General features: G+C 56.9%; 1 protein-coding gene across 6 annotated transcripts in view; it reads left to right on the top strand.

Moving 5' to 3' along the window:
• Tbc1d22a (TBC1 domain family member 22A) overlaps nt 1-24152 on the top strand; it is a 315829-nt gene that overhangs the window by 277099 nt on the left and 14578 nt on the right. For 2 of the 6 annotated variants that reach the window (XM_027954560.2, XM_027954559.2), the window contains exon 12: nt 1376-1471. The exons of the other annotated variants lie outside the window; for them this stretch is intronic. In XM_027954560.2, coding sequence (XP_027810361.1) covers nt 1376-1471 — 96 coding nt within the window. The remainder of the gene's footprint in view (nt 1-1375; nt 1472-24152) is intronic. 6 annotated transcript variants of the gene reach the window in all.

Genomic DNA, 24152 nt, shown 5'->3' with positions numbered 1-24152 from the left:
CCTCTTTCCCTTGCACCCATACATGCCTCCTGTTGGCTCAGCCTTCAGCCCACATCTGGAGTCTGACCTCTTCCCACAAGCCTCTTGCCCTGCTTGGCCCACATCTCTAACACCAGTCGGTTTCTTAATGGCCATGCCTCTACCCATCCCTTGACTGTGCCTTTCCTCACCCTGCCCTCTGCCCTGTCTGTTCCCAGTGGGAGACCCAGTGGGATCCTTGCCCTGCCCAGAGCTCCCAGGCTCCCAGGAGCAGGCAGTGGCCAGAGTCCTGGGGAACCTAGCCTAGTCTCCCTTCCCAGCCAGCCTCAGCTTCTGCTTCACACCTGCGCCCTGTGCCCTGTTGGTTTCTGGAGTCTCAGGTGATCTCTGGCCCCAGGGTCTTTGTTACATCTACCTGGAACACCCTGCCCCGCGTCTGTAGGACTTACCCTCTCTGGTCTTCACCTAAGTGTCTGACCACCATGTTGGAATCACAGCCCCCAAACGCACACAGACACCTGCTATTTTCTATCCCCTATCTTGTTCCAAAGCATGTCCCCATCTTAAGTGCCATGTGTTTTGTTTATATTAACTTAATGAACTGGTGAGAACATTTGTGTAGGAACCAGGTGGCATGGCAGAATGGTGACGGCGGCACCCTGGGGACTGGTGTCTCGGGCACCCCAGCCTCAGCAGTCAGCAGAGGGCACTTTGTGGTAGCACTGGGTAAGGGATGGGGGCATCCTGCTGGGAGGGCAGCTGGGGCTCTGGGTGGGTCTCCAGGAGGCCAGTGGTCCTGGTTTCAGGAGGCGAGTAGAGAAAGAAGGCAGAGGGGAGGGTGGGCCTGGCACAGAGAGGGGGTGTGAGGCACCCTCCTGGCCCAGCCTTATCCCAGCTCCTTGCTCTGTTAGCACCCAGTAGAACCAGGCCCTGGGCCAGGCTCTTGGTGTGCTTGCCCTGCAAATCCCCGGGCCCACCTGGCCAGCTTCTCAGCTTCTCGGCTGGTTTCCTCCGTGAGATGGAAGATGCCTTCCTCTCAGTCGTCGCAGGAGCGGATTCCGCGCCTGGTTGGAGTGAGCGCTGGCTGGGTGTGCCTTTGATCCTCGCTGGCTGTCATCTGTGCTGGGAGAAGATGAGCAGCTGTTTCTGACGTTGCCTACAGCCTGGTCTGCTCGTCCCATCCTATTTATCAGGCTGCTGGTACGTAAAGAGAAAATGGTATTTATTTTAATGAGTCACAAATTTTGAAATTAAGTCATTAAGTAAAAGTGAGCAGGTTGACGCCCACTTTGGTTTTCCTTGAACCTGACTGGATGAGCCCCATCACGAAGACAGTGCCGCGGCTGGGCTGATGGCTCACACATTAAATCTCTCTCCCGCTTGTTTTTTCTTTTAGTCTGAACCCGAGGGCTTTTCTCATTTCCACTTGTACGTTTGTGCTGCTTTTCTCGTGAGATGGAGGAAAGAAATACTAGAAGAAAGAGATTTTCAAGTAAGTAAACATTTTTTTAGAAGTGCCCACGTTTGATTTTCTGCAGGGAGAGAGTTTTATTAGTTTTGGTTCTGGGGTGATCTGTGGAGGAGCCGTGAGGAGTGCTGGTCATGTCCCCGCTGGCCTCCTGCTGCCGGGAAGCTCGTTCTGGGGAGGGCACAGAGTTGGTGGCACAGTGCGGGCCATGGCAGGTAAACTCGCCAGCTCCCTGAGTTGTAAAGAGTGTAATAAGCCCCCACAGAGCCAGCACATGCCCTCAGCAGTGTGACCCTGGACGGTGGCAGTGTGACCCTGGAAGAACTCTCCTCACTGTGCCTGGACTGTGGTGCCTAAGGGGTGGTGCCTGATGAGAAGCCAAGTGCCTGGGTTTCTGTCGGGCCAGACCTCCTGGTAGCTGTGCACCTTGGGACAGGTCTGAGTCTCTCTGAGCCAGCTCCTTTGTGATTTAGCAGGAGAGCTGTACTCTAACCCACTTATCAGGGGATTCGTTGAGCATGTGTCTCATTCAGCTTTTTCGCTGCTGTGACTGAAGGATCTGACCAGCACACTGTAGGGGGGAAAGGTCTATTCGCGGGGTCGCGGTTTCAGAGGTCTTAGTCCAGAGAAGGCCGGCTCCAGTCCTCGGGGCTCGAGGTGAGGCTGGACATCATGGCGGGAGAGGGTGGCGGAGGACAGCAGCTCACATCACGGTGCTCAGGAAGCAGAGAGACTCCAGCGCCAGGTGCAAAATATCACCCCACAGCCACGCCCCCAGTGACCACTTCTTCCAGCCACAGCCCCTGCCTCCAGAGACCACCCAGGTCATCCCATCCGGGATTAATTTACTGATTGGGTTAAGACTCTCACAATCCAATCATTTCTCCTCTGAACCTTCTTGCATGTCTCCCACGTGAGCTTTTGGGGGACACCTCATATCCAGACCATAACACTGTGCATCTGCCAGGCACTGTGCCCCACCCAGGGCATGTCACATGGACTGAGTCCCCAGCCCCTGGTGCACCCCCAATAACTCTTCTAAATGGTGGTCCAAAAAGCATGGGGGTGGTTGGCCACTGGGGGTTGACAGCCACCAATACCTGAGGTATAGACAGAAGTCTGCCCATTACCTACCCAGAGCAGGCCCAGTGCCCGTATCCTGGACAGGGGTGGGACCAGGGGTGCAGCAAAGAGGACACTGCCAGTATTGGGACTGAACCCCACACTGATGTGCCAGGTTCACTCTCCACCTCACTCTGAGCCCCCCATCTCATAGGTGGTAGGACAGGCTAGGTTACCCCACAGTCCTCTTGCCCCACTATGGTGACTTGAGACAGCTTCCTGGCCTGCTTGTTCTGCAGCCCTGTGCTTGTGAGACAGCTCCAAGCATCCCTGCCGCCCGCTGCCCTCTGAGGGCTGTGGTGAGTCATGGACATTCCCCTGCACTGCCTCCTGCTTCTAGGCCAGACGCCAGGAGGGGCTAGACAGGCGAGGCCTCTGTGGGGCCAGAAGTTGCCAACAGGGCCCCAGCCAGGCAGATCGGGCCCAGCCTGCCCACGAGTCCCAAATGCTCCCTGGGGGGAGGAGGAGTAAGGTTATCTCCAGCCCAGCTGCTTCCCTCTTGTTAGCGTGGGCTCAGTTGTGTCACTGGGGGCACTGGAGCCAGCCTCAGCCAGCCACTGCTCCTGCGTTGCCCCATGCGGCCTCCAGCACGTAGAGGTGTGAACGCGCGCACAGGCCAGCATGCCTGCCGCATCGGGTGTGCAGGGCTGCTGGGTCAGGGCCTCTGGGCCACCTGCTCCTCTCCTATCTCTACACTCCAGAGCCCAGAAGCCTAAGAGAGGCTGTGACTTCCCTGCCACCAAAGAAGGCAGAATAAATGCTGGTAATGTACCCCCGTCTCCTCATATGCCCACTGCTTCCTTCTCCTGCAGAAAGCACTCTGATCTCCAGGGGTACTGGCGAGCAGGGCTGCCTGTGAAGGCCACTGACCAGCTGGCCTGCTTATTGAAGGGCGAGGGGCCCAGCCTCCCTGGGCACAGTGGCTGCTCTCAGTGTGACCGTGGCCAGTGTGGGAGACGTGCATTCCTGTGCCCCAGCTGGCTCCCAGAGGTCTCCTGGAGAACTTGTTCCAGATCCAGTTGCCTCCTGCCCCCAAGAGTCAGGGTTCAGGACTGACCTGGCCACTTAGTGTTCCTGCCATCAGTGTGTGGCTTCACCAGGTGGGAAATAGCATTCCCAGAAGCCACCTCGAGGGACTGACCACACTGGGGTTGGGGATGGTAGGAGACGCCTGCGGTGCACTGTCTGGAGCCGGGCTGCGTGCTGCGGCACCCAGAGCCTCTGGAGCCCACTCTGGACTGGCCCTGGGCTGCACGTGTGTGAGACGTGCCGCAGCCTGGAATGATGTTCTCGTTCTAGTGAAGAGTGAGAGGTTAGGTTCTCTGGTTGCTCCCCAGCAGGGCCAGTGCTGCTCTGGCCCATCCCACAAGGTGGCTCAAGGCAAACCAGGTGCACACTGGCCGTGGGCATTTCCAGGCACCTTTGTTCTTGCTTATTCTTTATTCTTGCAGAGACGTGTTATATATGTGCCCTGGGGGCCAAATTCATCATGAGAGCCCCTCATGGTGGAGGGCCAAATGTAGGAACAGCCTCTGGGCACAAGGGGCCATGGACAGCCCATCTGAGGCTCTGAAGGGCAGGGTGGCTGCTGTTGCCAGCTGCCCTTTCCATCACACTTCAGAAGTGCAGTCTGCTTGCTGTTGGGCCGCAGACAGTGCTGTGCTGGTCAGAGGCACTCAGGGCAGCTGGTGCGAATGTCCAGCCCTCCTCCTCTGAGCTTCGTTTGCTCACCCTGAGTCTAAAGCAGGGTGGGGGATGCTGCCCAGAATCAGGCATAGGTGTGGTGACCACCAGAGCACAGACCAGAGCCTGCGCAGCCCTGCAGCCTGGTGGGCCTGGCAGGGCCTGGCACAGGAGCCACGGGATGAAGTTTCCCCCTCTAAGCTCAGAACAGACTGGTGCTTGGGTATCACGGGGAGTGGATAGAGAGCACCATGTGAACCCAGCATGTGCTGTGGAGAGTTGAACTAAACAGGAAAGGAGATAGGAAGAGGAAATACAAATTGAAGCAAGAACCCAAGGAGTCCTGGTGAGCATGGGGGAATTGGCATTTATGATCATGACATTTCAGGAAACGTGGTACGCTGTGGAGGGCAGGCTGGGTGGGTGAGACCCAGGACGTGAAGTCTCCAGCAAGAGAATCTTCATTACAGATGTCTCAAAGCACTCAACCTGTGGCATTGTGATTTGCCCATTGGGAAATCCTGGGTTGTTTTAAGACATTGTCATAGGAGGAATCTTATTCTGAGGGTGGTATTCCTGGGGCTCTGTTGGTACTAGATGGTAGGCCAGGCATGGGGTTGAGGAGGGAGGGTGAGGGCTGAGGTGCCACCCCTTCCGGTGCCCCTTAGCTTTTGAGACTGTTGCAGCTGGAATTCTGGATGGTTATAGCCATTCTGTGAATGTGGAGGGGCTACTCGGGGCCATTGGGCGAGTGTCTTAGGGCAGGGACTCGGGCTAGGTGGTCTGCTGGTCCCTGGGCAGGGGTACCCTCTGGAGAGGAGGAGCCTTCTCCCCCGGCACTGGGGTTCGGTGGTTGCACTCTGTCCCTGCCAGAGCTGCCTGTCCTTGGGAAGGCTTTCCCGCGGGCGCTTACCTACCTTGGCATCTGTTTCTGCAGCCTGGCTCTGACTGAGTAGCCCTGGGCACTCCCTCTGGGTGTCCACCCACCAAGCACACAAACTGCAGAGTGGCCGTCAAGCTGGCGTCTCTTGCTGAGGGGCTGCTGGGTTCCACCCTCACTTCCCACAGCTTGGGCTCCGCCCTCCTGGCTACTTTTCCCAATCAGATCTTGTAGGGTCCTTGGGGTGAAAGGAGATCCTTTGTGTGGAGTTTCTAGTGTCCCTGGGGTCTGCTGGGCACTCTCCACCGTCCTTGTGTGGTGAGACCTCCAAGGCCCGTGCCATCCGTTGGGGCCTGCTGGTTCTTCTGGCCAGTTTGGGCCTACACACCTCCCTGTAAGCCTGCAAATTGCCGGCTGCTACATGTCCCTGTGCTCAGAGAAAGGGCTCCGTCACTGCAGCACAAGCCCTAAGCAGGACACAGGCATATTTCTTGCGAGGCCATTGTGTGCTGGCTTTGACCCCTGTGGGGTGTACGTTAAGCTTAAATGCTGGCTTTTCTGACTCTTAGAAAGTTTGAAAATGATTCACCCTAGAACCTTTGCGTCATGCCCACCTCATCTCCAGGGGTCTCAGCCTCCTGCTCTGGCTTCACTGGGGACCCGCTGCAGCCCTTTCTGGCCACCTGCTGTGGTTCTCCTCCCTGGCAGCCCTCCCTGCTAGCAGTTCCCACTGGAGCCACTCCATGGCTGTGCTCTTGATGAGAGACGCACCCAGGCAGGCTCCGTCTTGCCCTGCTAGCTACCAGAACTGGCCCAGAAGTGCCTGGGTCCGGAGGGGCACTGTGAGGTTGGGAATACTCTGCATGTGCAAGGACCTGGCATGTTTGGTTTTGGTCTAAAGACAGTGGCATTTGACAAGATTGAAGGGGCCCTTTGCGGAGTTGTGCTCGGGTAACTTCTGTGGGCAGGGTACGGCATGTCCTGAAACCTTGGGCTTCTCCCAGGAGCCCTGTACCTGAGCGTCTGTGCACACCTGATTGAAGGGTGGCTGGGCCCTGCCTCATTTGGAGACAGCCTCTCTGTGTCCATGGGAAATGCCTACCCCGTAGGCCTGTGAAGGAGGCGGCGGGGGCAAGGCCCTGGTTCTGGACACAAGTTTCTGTTGAGCTCTGCCTGGCCATGGGCCCCACGTCCAGGTGCGAGCTCCTGGGTGTACAGGAAGTAGCCCCACAGGTGTGGTCTGCAGGGCTTGGCCCAGGAGCCCCCTCTTCTCCTTCTTTGAGTCTCAGGTGGGGGTCTGTGGCATCTGTCGCCACCTGGCAGGGAAACCAGATAAGAACAGGTGAGGGCTTCGACCATACCCAGCCCCATCTGGTTTGCTTTCTGCATCCTCAGGGCCTGTCCTCACAGCCTGTCCTTACGGCCTGTGGATTTTTCTTGTTCATTCAGTGAACTCCCTGTGCCATTTCTGCCTCGAGGGCGGGGCCAGCTGGACTCCAGGGACAAAAGTGAAGGACTGCTCCTCAGGGTCAGCACAACGCTTTGTTATGGGCACCTGGTGCAGTTACCAGGGAATAGAAGGAGCAGGTCAAGGTGCTGGGAGCCAGTTGGGCAGAGGACCAAAGAGAGCGCAGGATGGCATTTCCCTCGCAGAGTAGACCTGGCAAGTGCCTGTACTACAGAGGGAAGTCATTTGGTGCCCAGCATGGGGAGTGCTGGGTGGTGGGTGGGGAGAGGCCCTGGGCAGGAGGGGAGAGCAGACCCTACCACCAGGGTGGGGAGCGTCAGGCTCAGCAGTGGGAGGGGTGACCAGGGAGGTGCCTTGGAAAGAGGACCCAGGACACAGTCCAGGGGAGGGAAGTGGGAAGCGGTGACTGAGGCTGAGGAATAGCTGTTGGGAGGAGGTAGGATCGGAACTGACCGAAGGAGCTACAGAGCCAGAGGGTCAGCTAACAGCCAGACTAGCAGGAGCCCTCTAGCCACAAGTAAAAGGACAGGCAGAGGGGCAGGGACACTGGGCTGTGAGGAAGCCAGATGGCACCTTCTTGGGTGCAGAGGAGGAGATGCTCACTCTGTGCCATAGCAGCAGCCGGGTGCACATCCCGAGAACGTGGCATGGTACAGAGGCCACAGCAGTGCCTCCGGGCCAGTGGTCAGGCAGGGGACCATGCCGTCTGCTCTGGGGCTAGGTGGCGGCCCTGGGCCATGCCATTTTTGGAACTAGGGTCTGTGTACTTTCCTGGTAGACCTGGATTTAAGCCGTGTGTGACTGACAGAAGTGGGAGGAGCCTGCACTGTGTGGGGGACGGAGGGCGTTGCTGGGTCTGAGGCAGGTGCCGGGGGTGCTGAGCCTGGTGCCAGGGGTGCTGAGCCTGCAGAGGCAGGTGCTACAGAGCACGTCTTTTTCTGAGGGCCCTTGTGGCACTCAGAAATTGGTTGTCTAACTGAAGCCCTAGATCTTTCAAAATCAGAAAGCAGTCAAGAAGCAAGCTAGCTGTGTGCCCTGAGCGTCCTTTACACCAGACAGCAGTGAGATGGACAGTAGGTGGTCAGACCTCGGCTGCTGAAGAAAGAACCCTCTTCAGGATGGCACGGGTTGAGAGGAAAACGATCCTGTGGTCACAGAAAGATAATTAAACATAAGTGGCGTGGCCAGTGCGGATCCCATAATCACATTCAAAGCCACAGTGCTTTTATTATCTAAAAACATCTTTTAAAGAAACAAGCTAAGCCTTTAACTCAGAAAGTTAAAGGAGAAAAATAAAGCCATGCTCTAGTCAAGCTGACAAAGGAATTGAGTGAAGACGTGGGCTGGGCGGAGGCCGAGAGCAGAGCGCCAGGCGCAGCCGGGGCATAAGAAAGGGGCATAAGAAAGGGCTGCAGAGGCCGAGCCCAGCAGTGGGGCACGGGCGCCATCCTCTGTGCCAGGAAAGAGAAGTTTTTGTATTTGGGGAGAATATAAAATGCTAAAACTGCCTGAAGATAAGATTTAAAAAGGTTCAACAGCCTGTTGGACCCCTAATTTGGGAATAAATTCCAATATTGCCAAAGCCTTACTACCTTGAATGCCAGCAGGTGTGCTTCCAGTGGCTTCGTCCACAATCTCAAAGAAATGGAACCTGGCACTCCACCTCACAGAGCAAGGCAGCTGGGGCCCGCGGCCTATCTCCATGTTGGTATTGGTGACTTTGGGGCAGTGGCTGTGTCTGTCCACCTGTCTCTCCTTCAGTGTGGGGGGCCTTCGTCTGCTTCTGTTGCTGGGTGATTCATAAGCAGCAGGCGTTCTTGTCTCGAGCTCTAGAGGCTGGGGAGAGGGGGAGAGGGGGAGAGGGGTCTGGCGACACTGCCTTCTCCTTCTAGGGTGGTGCCTGGTTGCTGGGGGCTCACGTGGCATGCAGGTAGACTGCAGAGTGGCCAGGTCACGCCTGCTGTGCAAGAGGCCTGACCTGCTCCCAGAGGCCCCGCCTCAGGACTCGTAAGGCAGTTAGTTGTTCCCATAAGAATGTGGGGGCTGTTATGGGAGGTAGGAGGTGTCCCCAAAGGCCCATGTGTGAGACGGTGCAGGAATGTTCAGAGGTGAAAGGACGAGACTCAGAGTTGTAACTTCGTCAGAGGGTGGATCCACCCATATGGATCCACTGGGGGATAACTGTAGGCAGGTGGGTGTGGCTAGAGGGGGTGGCCCCTGCGGGAGCCTCGGGGGTTTATATTTTGTCCCAGGTGAGGGGAGCCTCTCTCTCTGCTTCCTGGTGTAGCGCCCCACCTTCCCAGTTCACATTCTGCCTCACCTTAAGCCCGAGGCTGTGGAGGCAGCCAGCCAAGGCCTGAACCTCTGAAACTTGAACCAGAATACACGGTGCCTCCTCTGGGTTGTCCAGGTGCTTTGGCCACAGTCATGCAAACTGACTAAAACCCGGTTTGGACTGTAGCCTAGAGTCACGTGTGCGTGCGTACGTCAGGTACGCTCTAAAGCCTTGTGTGTGCCCAGTAGGGTCACGTGTGTACATGAACGTCAGGAGCACTGCTCAGGGAGACTCCAGGCCCTGCTCACTGGGTACCTCTGCCCCCATCATGCCATGCCCAGGAAGGTGCACATATAAACATGCATTGAACAGAGCTATTGCTAATATGAAAGAAGACACACATACAAATCAGATTAAAAATTAGGATCTAATTTTTATTGCAGTATAAATAAAATTATTCTTAATGATATGCCAACAAATTTAATTAATCAATATATTAACTAAAAAATACTCCATAAAATCTTTTTACACTAGGAATTTTGAATTGGTTGGTGTTGGCAAATCTCCTGTGTTGGGGTCCCACCATCACCGCCTGGGCTTCTTAGGACTCACAAGTCTCAATGGCCAAGACTTGTCACTGTGACACTGCCAGGTCCAGAGGGAAAGCCTGCAGGTGGTGTGGGGAGCAGGGGCAGGCTCCTCAGGCTCCTCCTGAGGGGCCACGGGAAGGAAGCTCTCCCTGCAGCAGCCGCGAGGCGCCACACCAGGAAAGCCCACTGAAGCCTAGAGACCCAGGTTTGTGGTGGGGCTGGTCCAGCGTTATCCCCCTCTAACTGGAAACCCAGATCCCAGGAGAAATGCTGCTGTTTACCATCAACGGCATCCCCCTGAGCAGCCGGGCGGGCTGGCACGAGGCACGCCCTCACCACCCACTCCCACTCACAGCAGGGGTGAGTGCAGGGTGACAGCCAAGCCCTGCCTGCTGTGCTGAGCATTCTGCACACTGTCAGTCCACCCAGGCACAGGCCCCGGCATATCTGAGGAGACCCAGTAGCTTTTCCTGAGTGTCGTAGGAAGAAAAACTACTCTTAATTAAATAGAAATAAGAGAAAGTCTTCTAGCACACTGAAGACTATCTCAGACCCATAGCCACTAGCACCTGGGGAGTGCCTGGGTCAGCCTGTCCAGATCAGGAGGTGCCTGCTTTTTTATCATGAGGAGGTCCAAGTGGAGCCCGCTGGCTGTCCTCGCACAGGGTGCCTGGGTTCTTCAGAACAGGAGCAGGCGGCACCAGAGTTGATGTTTGTGCAAAGGCACCCGCTTCCCAGGCTCTGGTCCAGCCGTGCTGCACACAGCCATGGGGCACGGAGGAAGAGCCCAAGCTAGTGAACTCACGACAGACACACGGACAGCACTGGGATCCTGTCTTCCGTCTCCTCTGAGGCTTCGCTCTGAATGGAGCAGGAATAAGAGTCTGTGCTGGACACGCCTAGCCACAGTCACCTCCACTGACTGGAACTAGAAGTGATGTTACTTCTGTGGCTGGTAAACTCACACTAAAAGGTGGCTTACAGTGACCAGAGGCCCAGGTAGGTGTTCAGGAAGGTGCTGGGGACAGCCTGTCCAAATCAGGAGCACTCCTCCCGAAGAACATGGCAGTTTGCTCCCAGAATGCATTCTAAGCACTGTGGAAGCCAAATGCCCTGGTCTCAGACTTCAGGGATCTCTGGTAAAGAAACAACTAGGAAAGACAGCAGAGTCTCAGACGTCTGTAGGCACAAAGAACCGGAAGACAGCAAGAACCCCGGCCCCAGGCTTTACAGACACCCAGCTGAGCTTCTGTGCGCGGAGGGTGTGCAGGGAGGCGCGAGTGGCCCTTCTTCTCACCTGCCCCTGGCCTCATATGATGGTGCCCAGGTGGCCACGGGCCCTGCTTCCCTGCCTGCTTGGAATTCCCAGGCTGCGTAGGAAGGTTGTTCTCAAGGTCACTTTCTGCTCTGGAATTACACCTGGAGGAGGGGTAGGAGACAGCACCTACTTGGGGAGGGGGGGCGTCTATCTGGAGTTTCTTTTCCCTGGAATAATGTCTCCTTAGGTCCACCAGCTCCAACCCTACTCGGAAGCCGAAGGGCATCCCCTGCTCTTCTGTCCTCAGGAAGGCTGGTGGTGGGAGGGCCTCGGCCTCCCCTGGCCTCCCCAGCCTTCAGTCAGGCATGAAGCCAGAGAACCTGGATGCTTTCTGGATGTTGTTTCCTCCTCCTGCTTGGGGCAGCATGGACTTCTGTTAGAGGCCACTCAAGACCCTTATCCTGAAGTCCCTGGTGTCTCTGGCCCCTGTGACCTTGACTGCACGTCCTCCAGCCAGACCTCTCCCTAGCGTTGTGCTGTGTGCCAACTGGCAGGTGGCCTTCCTGCCCGTGGTCCTGACAGGCTTGTGTCTCTGTATGCTTTGCTTGGAAGTCCAGCTTCCTCCGGGAATGTCCACCGCTGTCCTGAGTTACATACACCCCGGGCCCAGTTACTTATTTTGGGGACATCGTCCTGCCTGCTGGTTGGCAGATGGCCCTGATTCGGCGTGTCCTTCCATCTGGCTTGCGTGGGTTTGTTTCACCCAATGTTCACTTGAAGCAGCAAATGTCATGAAATGCCAAAGCAAAGATCAGTTGCCTCCTTCCTACCATTTCCATATGTTTTAAGACAACATTGGGTGAGTGGAAACCAAGTCTCTCAGTGGACTCTGCCTCTGGGCCACTGGAGGCGACTGCGTTGCAGCATGGTCCACGCCACTGGGAGGCGCAGCAGGGCTGTGGAGCAGGCCTCCAGGGGCCCAGACCTGGCCTCCCATGCTGGGTGGCTTTGGGAAGCCCGGGGGGAGGACACTCTCCATGGTGTCTGCACGTAGTAGGTTGGTGGCAGATGCACTCACAGCTGGAAGGAGTCCTTGTGGGGAGCTGCAGTGGGTGGTGGGGACTTCACCACAGAGCAGGCGGGCTAACTGGAGGTCCAGATCCTGTGGAGCAGCCAAGTTGGCCTTGGTCTGCCAGAGGGGTCAGGCGGGGACAGGCGGGGCCAGTGGCAAGAGTGAGATGGGGTATGGTGCTGAGGGTCAGGAGGAAGGAATTTACAGGGAGGCAAGGGGGCAGACAGCAGCGCTTCCCTTGGGCAGAACAGCACAGGAGAGCATATCCAGCCTTGTGGGTGCCCATCGGGCAGTGGGCAGCAGACCCTGTGCAAGCCACCTAGGCCCTTCCCACAGGGCCTCTGCTCCTCCATACCCCACCTGCCCTGCAGAGCATTGTGTTACCAGGGCCCAGGACCATGTAGGAGGGAGGATGCAGGAGGCCAGGAGAGCCGTGGTATTCCCTAGAACGAGGGCCAGAGTGGCCAACTGAGGAGACAGAGCCTCCTAGGAGGGGTTTGGTGCCATCTGTGAGGGCGGCAGGGAGGGGTCACTTGAGAGGTGGAAGTTCTGTGAAGATGCTCTGGGCTGCAGTGGTGTGGCTGTGGTCAAGGCCGGCAGTGTTCTCCCAGCTGAAGGGGTGCAGGAGATGTGGAGTCCCACTAGTGGAGCCCCTTTCCAGTAGGGCAGCCCAGGGGCCCTTGACTCTAGGCAGGGGCACGGAGGCAAAGGCCCTTTGCCCTGCCTAGACTGGGGTGGGGGGTCATTGTCCCCAGGAGGGGTGGGACAGTGAGGAGAGGCATTCCGGAATGTCTCTGTACCTCTCCACCAGACAGGGCAGGCGCCTGAGCTGATGGTTTTTCACACACAGGCTCACAGGGACACGCACACACATGCACTTGGGCACACACAGTACACAGGCACACTGTGCTCTTGCTTATGCACACAGACATGTACTCACGTCGTGCCTGCACACAACGTTGGAATCTCTTAGGAAGCAAGGCAGGAAAGAATTGACTGTTTTTTTAATCTCTGAAAAACAAACCCTTTCTCTATTTGCAAATGGGGAATTCTTGCCTAAATAGTCCTGAAGAAAACTGCTTTGCCTCATCTAGGAGTGTTTGGATTTCCTTTGGCACAATGACCCTTGTGCTTCTGTTACTGCAAGCAGAGTTCCTGTCCAGTGGCATTTGCTTTCGTGCTTGGCCAGCCGCTGTCTCTGCCCTAGTGAGCAGGGAGAGCGGACCTCTGCTTCAGGGTCCTTGTCTGAACAGTGAGTGTTTTCCAAGTGGCAGGAGGCTCTGGGCACAGAGAGCACACTGTCCTCAGACCCAGGCTTGCCAAAGAGCGTCCAGGTGCCTGTTCTCATGGAGAGTGCCTGGCGCTCCTTCTCTTGGGCCCAGTCTTCACCTAGGCCCCTAAGCCGCTCCTGCCCAGCCTGCAGGAGCCCCTGAGGCATGGACACAGTCCTCACCCCCGGCCCGTCCCTCCCTCTGGTCCTCCTCTCCACACTTCCCTCTGGTCCTCACTGCTTCCTCCAGAGATGTCCCCTTAGAGACTCAGCAAGGTAGCTGGGGGAGGCAAGAGGAACTGGTCCACTCAGCCAGTCCCGGGGTCCTGCCCACCCTGATGCAGAACCCTGCAGTAGGGAGGACGTGCTTGCCCTGCCTTCCTGAGTGGTGACTTCCAGGGAGTGCTGTGGGTGCCTCATTGATTCCAGATGAGCTTGCTCACTTTACCTTTAACAACTGACTCAAAGGGCAGGTTTGAAACAAGTGGCATCTGCCTGGGGTTGCAGACACACCTGTGTATTCAGTCATCCCTCTGAGATGAATGCCACTTCCTCTGAGGACAAGCAGCTGAGACTTCAGCCTGTGTGGCCTGGGGCCATGCTGGCACCCTAGCAGTCACCTCAGACCCCCAGGGCTTGAGGTGATGTCCACTCTGTGCTCAAGGCCTTCAGGGTGTTGCCCACCTTCAGAGGCCATCCAAACCCCAGTGTTCACATATCGGTTGAGGCTGTGTGACTGGGGGCCCAGTGAGCCCAAGGTCGCCCCGCCTGAGGACCTCTGTGCTGGCCACCTGCCTGATTGGGCTGGGCTGGCATCTGTGTACCTGTTCACTGTGCATCCAGGTCTCAGGGTCATTTGTTCCCCTCTCTTTTTTGTCTTGACTGTGCCACAGCGAATGCCACCATCTCTTAGGCAGTGGCCTGGTCTTGCTGGAGCTGCTAGGCCCACCACCAAGTGGTCTCAACGTGCCTGCTAGGAAGCGGGTGCGGTGCCATTGTGATTTTTCTCGAATGACAGCATGGTTGAGAGGCCATTGACCTTTGGTTTCACGACCTTTGCTGGCCTACGGAGATGCCAAGGTCTGCCAACCTGGTGGCTTCCCTCACACAGCATTTCCTCAAGATCACAGAGCTAGGAGAAGGGGCGGGCTGTTCCCAGAGACCTGTGTCCCACGCCCACACTTTAAGCATGCCCAGTGCCCACGCTGTCCAAGCTGCATGTGTGTCACGTTTTTCAAGGACAGCGTCCCACCCTCTTCCCAGCCCTGCCCACGGCTGGCAGCCATTCACGTCTCTGTTCCGTTTTTGTATTTGTCTCTGTTTTTCCGAGTAGCCATTGCCGAGTTTTTCAGCCTCAGGTGGTGAATTTCCACAGCGGGAGAGGGAAGGTGAGAACGTAGGTTCTCAGCACCCACGGCGGGCACGTGCTCAGGATCGCTGTGACATGGTCCTTCCCTGGAGCTGTTCGCGTGCCATGGGCCTGGTGTGGCTCTCCTGCGCATGTCATTGTCCTCATGCTGGAAGTCGTGCACTGTAGGCACATGACCCCTGCGTCCTTCACAACCTGCCCTCCATGACCCTGTGGCCGTTTGCCACCCCCACTGCCTGAGTGACCACTGCTCATCTCTTGCTTCTTCCTCCTCTGGTCAGACACAGCCCTGGCCCCTCAAGGGAAGGGGGCTTCCGTATGTCTGGACTGATGCCCGCCTCTCCCGAGGGTGAAGGGGACTGGCAGGCTTGCAAGGTGCTGCTGCTCTGCTCTTTCCCAGCCTTTGCTGTTCTTCTGAGGGAGAGGGTGCCATCTGACTTCCTGTCCCTCCCTGTCTACATTCCTGTCCCCTGCTGCAGTCCTGTCCCCTTGCCCAGAGTCACCATGCTGAGGTGTCTTCACCATCCTGCCTGCTTTAGGCAGCTTTTCCACTGCTGTGACAAAAGACCAGACAAGAACCGTCAGGGGAGGAAAAGCTTACGTGTAGCTCATGGTCTCAGAGGTCTCGGTCCACAGCCTGAGGCTCCATTTCTCTGGCCCCAGGGGAGGCAGACACTATGGCAGAAGACACTATGGCCTGGATGTCCCCTCTCTGCCCTGCACCACCTCCCTGTGGCCCTCTGCTGCAGTCTTTATAAAGGGCAGTAAGGAGTCACCACAGTGGCATGGGTTCTAGAAGCTTCCAAGCCCTTCTGCACTGACATTCTAAAGGGCCACTAACAAGTTGTGAGACAGCTCTGCCCTAGCCCTTCTACGGCCTGGGTAGAGGCCAGAGTGGGGCCTGCACACTCCCGGCATGTCCCCCACAGCAGGTTGGTGGCGTGGTAGCCCCAGCCTTGTCCCTCCTCTGCCTGGAAGGCTACCCCACCGAGCAGCTAACACCATCCCTGTTCTGTCAAAGGACCTGCTCCTCCTGCCTCCCTCCTGCCTCCCTCCAGCCTCCCCCCAGCCCCCTCTCCAGCCTCCCCCCAGCCTCCCTCCAGCCTCCCTCCAGCCCCCCTCCAGCCCACCTGCCATGTGGTGGCAGGGAGTTTCCTGAGCGCGGGACCCTGCTCGCCGCAGGATGGGGCTCGCTGCCTTCTGGGTACAGGGCAGCCGCTCCTCTGTCTCTAGCTCCTCTCCCACCAGGTGGCCTTCCTCCTCTTTGCTGCTCCCACCACGGGCAGCAGGAGGATGTGAGGCTCAACTCCACCCTCAGTTGGACCCAAGTTCTGTGCGGTCTGAAGGGACACGGAGCGCCTCGGAGTGTGGAACCCAGGACCTCAGTGGCATCTTAATGTCAACTTGGACTGATGATCGTGGTTCAGTTTCACCCAAGGCCTTGAACTCACGTTCCTTCAGGGAGTTCAGCCCAGTGTAGTGTGAGCTTGCGGCAGGGCCACTCCGACCTCGGGAAGCTCCGTGGGCTCTGGAGACGTGGAAGGAGGGTGCTGGGAAGTGGAGACTCGCGTTCTTGGTGACGTGTTTAGGAACGCTCATGTGGGGTTCAGCTGCCTGTGCCTCCTTGACGGATGGCCCTGGAGCACGGGTGCAAGTCAGGGTGGGTCACACTGTCACGTTCCCACCTGCGCAGGAGGAGTCCTGGCCAGATCATCCGCAGGTAGTAACCTCAGAGTAGAATGGCGGAGACCCTGCTGCGGCCTCACGAGCAGGCAGGCGTCCAGTGGCGCAGCTGTGTCCTGCCATGCTTTGGGCATGGTGTTGGGGCAAGGACGGAATGGGGTGGTAGGAGGCCCGCCTGGCTGTGACCCGGCTGCCGGGGCCTGGCTTTGGGTTCCATGCCTAGATGACTCTGACGTTCCAGACACTGCTGTCACTGCTTCATGACGGGTCCCCACCCACAGGCGGTTTTGTTGTTGTGCAAACACCACGAATATCACAGACTATACCTGCACAAACAAGGATTCCTGTGATGTCAATGGGTGACAGAGGCGTGTGGGGCCCCCTGGTCCCTCCTTGACTGCGAGCCGTGACTCCAGCTGGCAGCAGAGCTGCAGAACTGGTGGCCAGTGGCTGGTTAGCAGTGGCTTTCTAGGACACACTTCCCTGTCCTGCAGCCACATGGCAGGCCCCTTGGTGTCGGGGACTCCACCTGCAGCAGCGTAGCGTGCCTGCTGGTTGGCAGGGGACAGGACGGGGTTGGTCCTCTGGTTCGTGTGCCTGTCCTTGGCTTTGCAGGGAGCCAGCCCAGGACTGGCTGCACTGTGAGGTCACCCCTGTGTGTTCATGTCAGGTGCCTGCCCTTCCCTGGGTGGTATCCTCAGGCTAAGGAGACTTCCCTTTCTACTGCCATTTCTTCAGAGAATTTCTTTTCCCTGAGAAGAGGGTGGTACCTGGACCCCAGGACTTAGTGCCTTCCCCTGGGTCTGCTCCAGCTGTCCTGGGGGCCTGGCCCAAGCTTCCTGCAGAACCTGCCTGCAGGTGAATTGGGGGGGGGGGGGCAGAAGAACTTGCCAGCATTTCCCCCCCACTTTGCTCATTTCTGCTTCTGAATTAATCTTGCCATTAAAGAAAAAATTACATCCACCACTCAAATCATTAATTGAAAAGCGCTTATTATCTCATTAATGGGGTTTGCTATCTGAGGCAGATAAACTTAGGGAAGCTCATCTGTTCATTCCCTGAAGAAATGTGATTACATCTTGGGCCTTATTAAAATGTTCCCCTCAGCCGAGCACGGTGGCACTCGCCTGTAATTCAGCGGCTCCAGAGGCTGAGGCAGGAGGATTGCAAGTTCAAAGCAGCCTTAGCAACTTGTTGTGGCCCTAAGCAACTCAGTGAGACCCTGTCTCTAAATAAAATACAAAAAAGGGCTGGGGATGTGGCTCAATGGTTAAGTGTCCCTGAGTTAAATCCCCAGAACAGTAAAATAAAATAAAATGTTCCCCTCGCAGCTGTCCCAGGTCCCATCTCTCAGCCCTTTGTGGCTGCCCCACAAGTCTAGCACAGGGCAGTAGTGGCACTAGCCCACGTGGTCTACAGGAACATGCTCTTCGCAGGCCTCCTGCCCAAACCACCTCAGCGGGGCCGACCTGCAAGTCTTTCACAGCAAAGCGTAGAGGGTCGCCACCAGCCCGCAGGCTTCGCAGTCGGCCCCAGGAGGCTGAGGTGGAGCGTACCTGATGTGTGCTCACCTCTGGCCAGGAGGAGGCTGCTGCAGGAGGCCGTGTCCCTGAGCTTTGGACTAGCTGGATCACTCAGCTCCTGGTTTTCTTCACGGAGAGCCCCCTTGTGCTGTGCAGCTAGTGTCCTTTCTGCTCATGTGACAGTGTCCTGAGTTTCTGAGGTGACAGTGGAGCAACTCCACTCCGAGATCATGGTGCTGTGTGCTGGGCAGGACATGCAGCCCAGAGGGGAGGCTGGTGCCGGGAACCCATTGCTGTCTACCCTGTTCCCTTCCAGCCACACTGCCCTTCACCCCATGCACCCACACTGGCCTCAGCAATCAGGCCACTACGTTCATGGCCTGATCCCGACCCCAACCCTGACCCCCACCCGAGGAAGGGCCATGGCCTGTGGCTTTGCTGCACATTCCCTGAGCCCGTGTTGTGGGGATCATCCCCACCTTCTCCCCATGGTTACCAGACCCTGTGAGGTTCAGCCTCCTACCCCCAACCTGGGAGGGTGAAGGAAGCCATCTAGGGCCACCTTCCTGGCACTACCTCCTCTGAGTACCTGTGGTGGGCCAGGGCTGGGCCGGGCACTTCTTTCTGTCATCCTGATGTCCCAGTGCCCCTCAAATTGGATCCATTTCATTTCCCCCTCCCTGGCTCTACATGTAGTGGGCATACGGAGTGCATGTGCCAGGTGTCACCAGGGATTGAGGACCTGGTGGTAGGACGGCTGAAGGGCAGGTGCTCGGGAAGCCTTGGTTCTGACAGGGAGGACAGCAAGATTGGACAGGGTAGAAGCGCATGCAGGTGGCCTTGGGGCTGGGGAAGGGTGGGCTCTGGCCACACAGGCTGGCTTCCACCCAAAGACATGTCCCTGGCAGAGGGCACGGAGGCTGTGAGGGCTGGAAACCAGGGGTGTGGGGGGGGGCGGCGTCTAGGATGAGGTGGGCAGGCACAGAGCCACTCTCGCGGGCCAAGGAGGAGGTAGGGTGAAGGCTGAGCCTGGCGCTCGGAGATTGGACCTTTCTCTCTGAGATCTCCCAGTGCCCAGAGCAGGGCTTAGGTGGTGGCAGGAGTGGCAACTCAGAAAGGGACTGGTGGCTGGAGGGGCAGTGCGTGCTTGATTCCTCTGCTGGGGCACGTCACCAAACACCGGCCCTGTCCCACGCCTGTCCTGGGCTCCCATGGGGCAGCCGCTCTGGCTGAGTAGATTGGCAGGGAAGCAATTTAGGAGGCCACACTAACTGCCCAGTGCAAGCTGGCAGACTGGGTGAGGGTGGTGGAAAAGGTAGTGAGTGCCTTTGGAGTCCCCGATCTGTACTTACAGAGGGAAGTGGGGCTCGGTGACATGCAGGGCTGAGGTCCTTCCACCAAGTTCCTGGGCCTCCTCTCCCACTGCTCCACCCTCCCCTCTTAGCTGCCAGGAGGTCTGGGGCCCTGGTCCCCCCAGGCTCCACACCCCTCGTGGATCTGGCCGCTGGGCCTTGGCTCCTGCCTTTTCTACTCCCCGTAGCCTGGTGGTCCCACTGCCCGCCTCCTTGGGCCATGCTTCTCACCCAGCTCAGCTCTGACGAGAACCAGGAAATGGGGAAGGTGAGGGGGGTGGTCCTCAGTTTCTGTTGATTAACAGGGTGAGGTTGGAGCTTTCCCAGCCTCACTGCTCTGCTGTGGCAGGGAGACCTGAGACATCAGGCTGTGAACACACCTCTTCAGACCAGAGCCTTGGGGACCCTCGTCCCGGGTGACCCCAGGGCCCTGGACCTCCAGAGCAAGAGTGGCCTCTGTGGAAGGTGCTCTGACTCTGGCACACTCGGGCCCTCAGTGGTGGGAGCTGCCAGTGCCCAGGCCCTTGGCCGCCATAGCCCACAGGTGCCCTGCTGGCCTGTGTCGCAGCCCTACCCAGAGCAGTGGAGCAAGAACTAAACACAGTAGGCCACAGGTCCTTTCTGAGTCCCCACCCGTGTGCTGGCACAAAAGAATAAGACAGTAACGACGAGGTGGCGTGAGAGAGCTTAAGGAGAACTTGGGCTGTCCTAGGAACCCCTTCCCCTCCGCGAAGCCCAGGGCCTGTGCATTCCTTTGTTACTGTGATCACTTTGAGGATTCTCAGGGCAAACGTGACAGGATTTCTCAATTCAACTGTGGGGTGTTTGTTTTTTGAGATAAAGCACACAGAAGAAGTTGCATTGATCTTTTAATTCCTCCTGCAAAGAAAAAATATTTGCTCTTCTCTTATTTAGTGTGTCTGATTCTCAGCATGGCTGGCAGGGGTGGCAGGGTCCAGTCAGGCTGGACACTAGAGACTAGGGACATCTGGGCCTGGGTTGGCCACTACGGAGCCTGGGTATCCCGTCACTGCCCCTCAGCAGGGGGCCAAGGGCATCCTTTCCTCATGGGGCAGCTCTCTGGGCTCCGGGGACCCTGGCATTGGGGTGCTGAGATGTCTCTGCACACAGCTGCATGCTGTGCCCCTCAGTGTCCTGGAGCTGGGCCTCTGTCTCCCCTTGGGGGCTTCCCTGCCACAGTCACAGGACCAGTGAGCAAAGGTAACAGCCATGCAGGACCCCATTCAGGCCCGGGTCCTGGGACCACTGCATATTCCTGAGAGCCCCTGAGCTCTCTCAGTGGGGAAGAGAGAGACATGGAAGCGTGGTCACCAGCCTGCCTGAAGTGGCGTGGCAGGTGGGGAAGGGAGGTCTTACAGTGGGTAGAGCCCAGACTCAGAGGAGTAACCACCAGGTTCACCTCTCCCAGCTGGGGTCTGGTCCTGCCACTGACAGCCGCCCTGGACTAGGCCAGATTGTTTCCCCTGTGATAGATAAGTACCCTGGAAACACAGCTGCTGCGTGGACTGTTGTCCTTAGTGTCACGACTGCCATCCAGTAGGGGTTCCTAGTGCCCCTGAAATTCCATGCATTAGCCCTGGTCCTGGTGGGTACCCAGGGGAAGCGCTTCAGCTATGTCTTGGGTCCTTGCCCTGCTGGTCAGGTGACTGCCTAAGCCTGGCTGCTGTGTACTCCCAGCTGAGGACACCAGTCCCTGTTCTACAGCACGCTCGGCCTCTGGGGGAGCAGGCGAGGCAGTGGACAGTGGTCACTGGCAGCTTGGGACTGGCCAACAGCAGGTTCCTGGAGAAGCTGAATGCACTGTGTTTTCTGGCCCTGCCGAGTCACCTGCTGCTTCCTTCCATAGGAGCTGGGGGGCAGGTTGGGGTGGAGGCACGACCCGGGAGATCCTTGTTGCTTTGTCCTCAGGGTGTTCAGTGATACCTGTGGGCTTCCAGATGCTGGGGACTGGGTCTAGACTGGGTGGCCAATAAACAGGGAGCACCTGTCGCTCCCTGTGCTGAGGCCAGAAGCCACAGCAAGTCACAAATAGGTGCAATGCGGGGCTGGGTCCTAACTAGGCAGAAGGGATAGGGGTCTCTCTCAGGCCTCCTTTATAGAGGCCCTAATGCCATTCGTGAAGGGCCCTCCCTCATGACCTCAGGCCCCATCAATGCCATGATTGCAGGTTAGACCTGAACAGGTCAATCTTGGGGAAACGAGCTTGGGGACCATAGCATCTGGTCCTTCAGACGCTCCCAGCACAGCTTGGCAGCTGCTGGGCTTCCAGCCATTCCACCTGATGGCCTCACCTAGATGTGGGCCCCGCTCGGCCAACGCCCTTGAGAGACCTTTGCTGAGCCTTTGCCAGAAGTTGACTTAACATGTCTGGTTGCTTCGTTTATACTTGTCTGTCACCATAAGGCTCACGTACAAAGGCCTGATGCTTCTTAAGAATGGTCCCATGTCATTGAGCATCTGGGGCAAAGTTTGCCAAGGCTAACACCTTGGAGGATGCCACCGGCTCAGTCCACAGGTACCAGGCCATAAGCACCAGTGTGGTCACGCCTTCCCCTGTCCTGCTCAGGGTATGGACCTTGAGCCAGGAGTTTACCCAAACGTGAGCTATGGAGAGCCCCCCCACCCCGTGGGGCTGGCACTGGGATCCTTGTTCTGGGTGGTGAGCTGCAGGGGAGGGCCCCGTGGCGGGGCCCACAAGCCCTGCTCTCCATGGAGCACTTTTTATAGCGTTGAGCTCCATCTAAAAATCAGTGGAGCAAACTGAGCCTCCCCAGGAAGAATGGATAAATCGGGCACACACAGTCAGAGCTGAGTGATGAGATCTTTTCAATTGATTTCTAAATACGTGCAGCTCAACTTCTGCTCAGAATTATGTGCTGCACTCCCCATGCGGGGGCCCACTGCCCCCTTGTCTGTGGAGCACAGTCCTCCCCTCTCCCAGGGGCCAGCCCGGATCTACAGGAGCCCCACCTCCCCTGCCATTTAGGAGGCTGGCCTCCTGGCTCAGAGGAGGTTGGCCTGCCAGCATCCCCACACCCATCCTGCCTTCCTAAGGTGCATATTTGTATTCAGAGTCGCTGCAGAAGTCCCGTTCTCAGGGCCATGTTTTATGTCTTCAAATAATCCTATTGTGATAAAACCTAATTCCTGCCAGTACATGAAAACCAGCCTGTGAACCTGTCATGGCGTCAAGTGATGTGACGTCTCCTCTCACATTATCACTCTTGATCAGAATCTCACTCTAAATACCAATCTGTGATTCTGTCTGCACTCCCCGTCACATTAACATCTTTTATAATCATTATCTGTCACTTTGGAGACGGTCGCTAGGAACGGCAGTGACGTCCAAAATGAAGCCCAGCAATTTTAAAGCAGTTCCTCCTCGTTTGGCGCTGTGGACATAATTCTGAGTAGAAATTGAGCTGTATGTGTTTAGAAATCAATTGAAAAGGTCTCACCACTCTGAATGTATGCGCTGAATCTCTCCATTCTCCCTGGGGCGGCTCAGTTTGCTCTACTTATTTTAGATGGAGCTCCTCGGGGTGCAGAGTGTTGCCATAGAGCCCGTTTCAGGAAACAGGGCTTGTTCACCCGGAAGCTATTCTGCTTGGCCACCAGCAGGGCCTGTGGGGGAGCCCAGCCTTGCCCCCACCTTCCCCAAAAGGCTCCCCATGCTTCTGGGGCTTGTCTGTGAAGTGACAACTCGGCGCCCCAGCCCCAGTCACAGCGTGCTTGGATCTAGCTCTGGAACTGAAGGAGACCTGGGTCTTGGCCCGGGACCCCTTGCCTTCAGGGCAGTGCTGGTGTTCCACGTCATCTTCCTTGAGCAGATTGCTCCACCCTCCTTTCTCAGGCCCCAGAGCACACAGCTTACCCCCAGCCATCCTGACACCGCTCCACTGTCTCCAGGGAGCTCCCGTGCTCCAGTGGGTATCTGCCTTTAATCTTCTGTCTACCCTACTCGCCTTCCCTCATGCCCACCCACCAAGAAGGAGGTCCAGGCACCATGACTTGGCCACAGCTAGCATGAGGCTTGGCGAGCTGAACCCAGGGTAGCCCAACTCCTCTAAATGCCTGGGGAAACCCTCCTAGCACCCCATTCTGAAGTAGGGCACCACCATTTTACAGGATATGAAATTTTTACTAATACCTGCTTCCGGGGGTAGCTTTTTTCCTAGGAGGAAGAAAGAAGAGGAGAGAATAAGGGAGCCATACAGGGAGGGAGGAAGGAAGTGGCTTGGCTAATACCTTAAAGACTACAGTTTCCTATAGCAAATTCCACTAGTTCCAAAATAGAGCTTAGCTGGATAATATTTTGAGTTGTGACTGAAACTGTTCTTCCAAATGGTGATCTGGCATGGAATATATTTGGCTTTTTATGCATTGGTTTTGGCAGTCATGGTGCTAATGGATCATAAGCAACATTAGCCTCCTGTGTGCTCAGACTTCTTCTGGATGGGGAGTATGCGCCTGTATCTGCCACCACTGGGCCCTGGAGGCCTCATGGCATTGGCTGTCCTCCAGGTTCCCAGTGGGAAGATTAGCACCATGAGCCTGTTTGAAGGCCCATCCCCACCCAGCCACCCTCATGCCTAGCTATCTACCTTCTCGTCTACCCACCCATGTACCTATTCATTTACCCGTTTACCTATCTACTCATCTTCCCATCCACCCACCCACCATCCATCCACCCACCACCCACCCACCTAGCCATTCATATATTTACCCATCCTTCCATCTATGCATCCATCTACCTACTCATCTACCCATCTACCATCCATCTATCCATCCATCCATTCACCTATGTATCCACCCACTCACCCACCATCCATCTACCCATCTACCCACCCATTCACCTATTCACCCCCCATCCAACCATCCATATATACCCAACCATCCATCTACCCATCCATCCATCTACCTATCTACCCTCCCACTGATACACGCACTCGTCTACCACCCATCATTCATCATTCATTTGGACATTATCCTGCTGCTCTCAGCCAGGCACTATGATGTTTTAACCTTTGTCCTCGGGGACTCACTGGTGGCGAGGGCCAAGGGTAATGCACAGGCCCTGAGGGTGACTGCACCGTGGAGATGTTGAGAGCCACACAACTCCCCAGTGTTGGGTGGATA

This window comes from Marmota flaviventris, chromosome 3 (assembly GCF_047511675.1).
Source record: "Marmota flaviventris isolate mMarFla1 chromosome 3, mMarFla1.hap1, whole genome shotgun sequence".
NCBI classification, from domain to species: Eukaryota; Metazoa; Chordata; class Mammalia; order Rodentia; family Sciuridae; genus Marmota; species Marmota flaviventris.
This window is presented reverse-complemented; position numbering and strand designations above follow the sequence as displayed.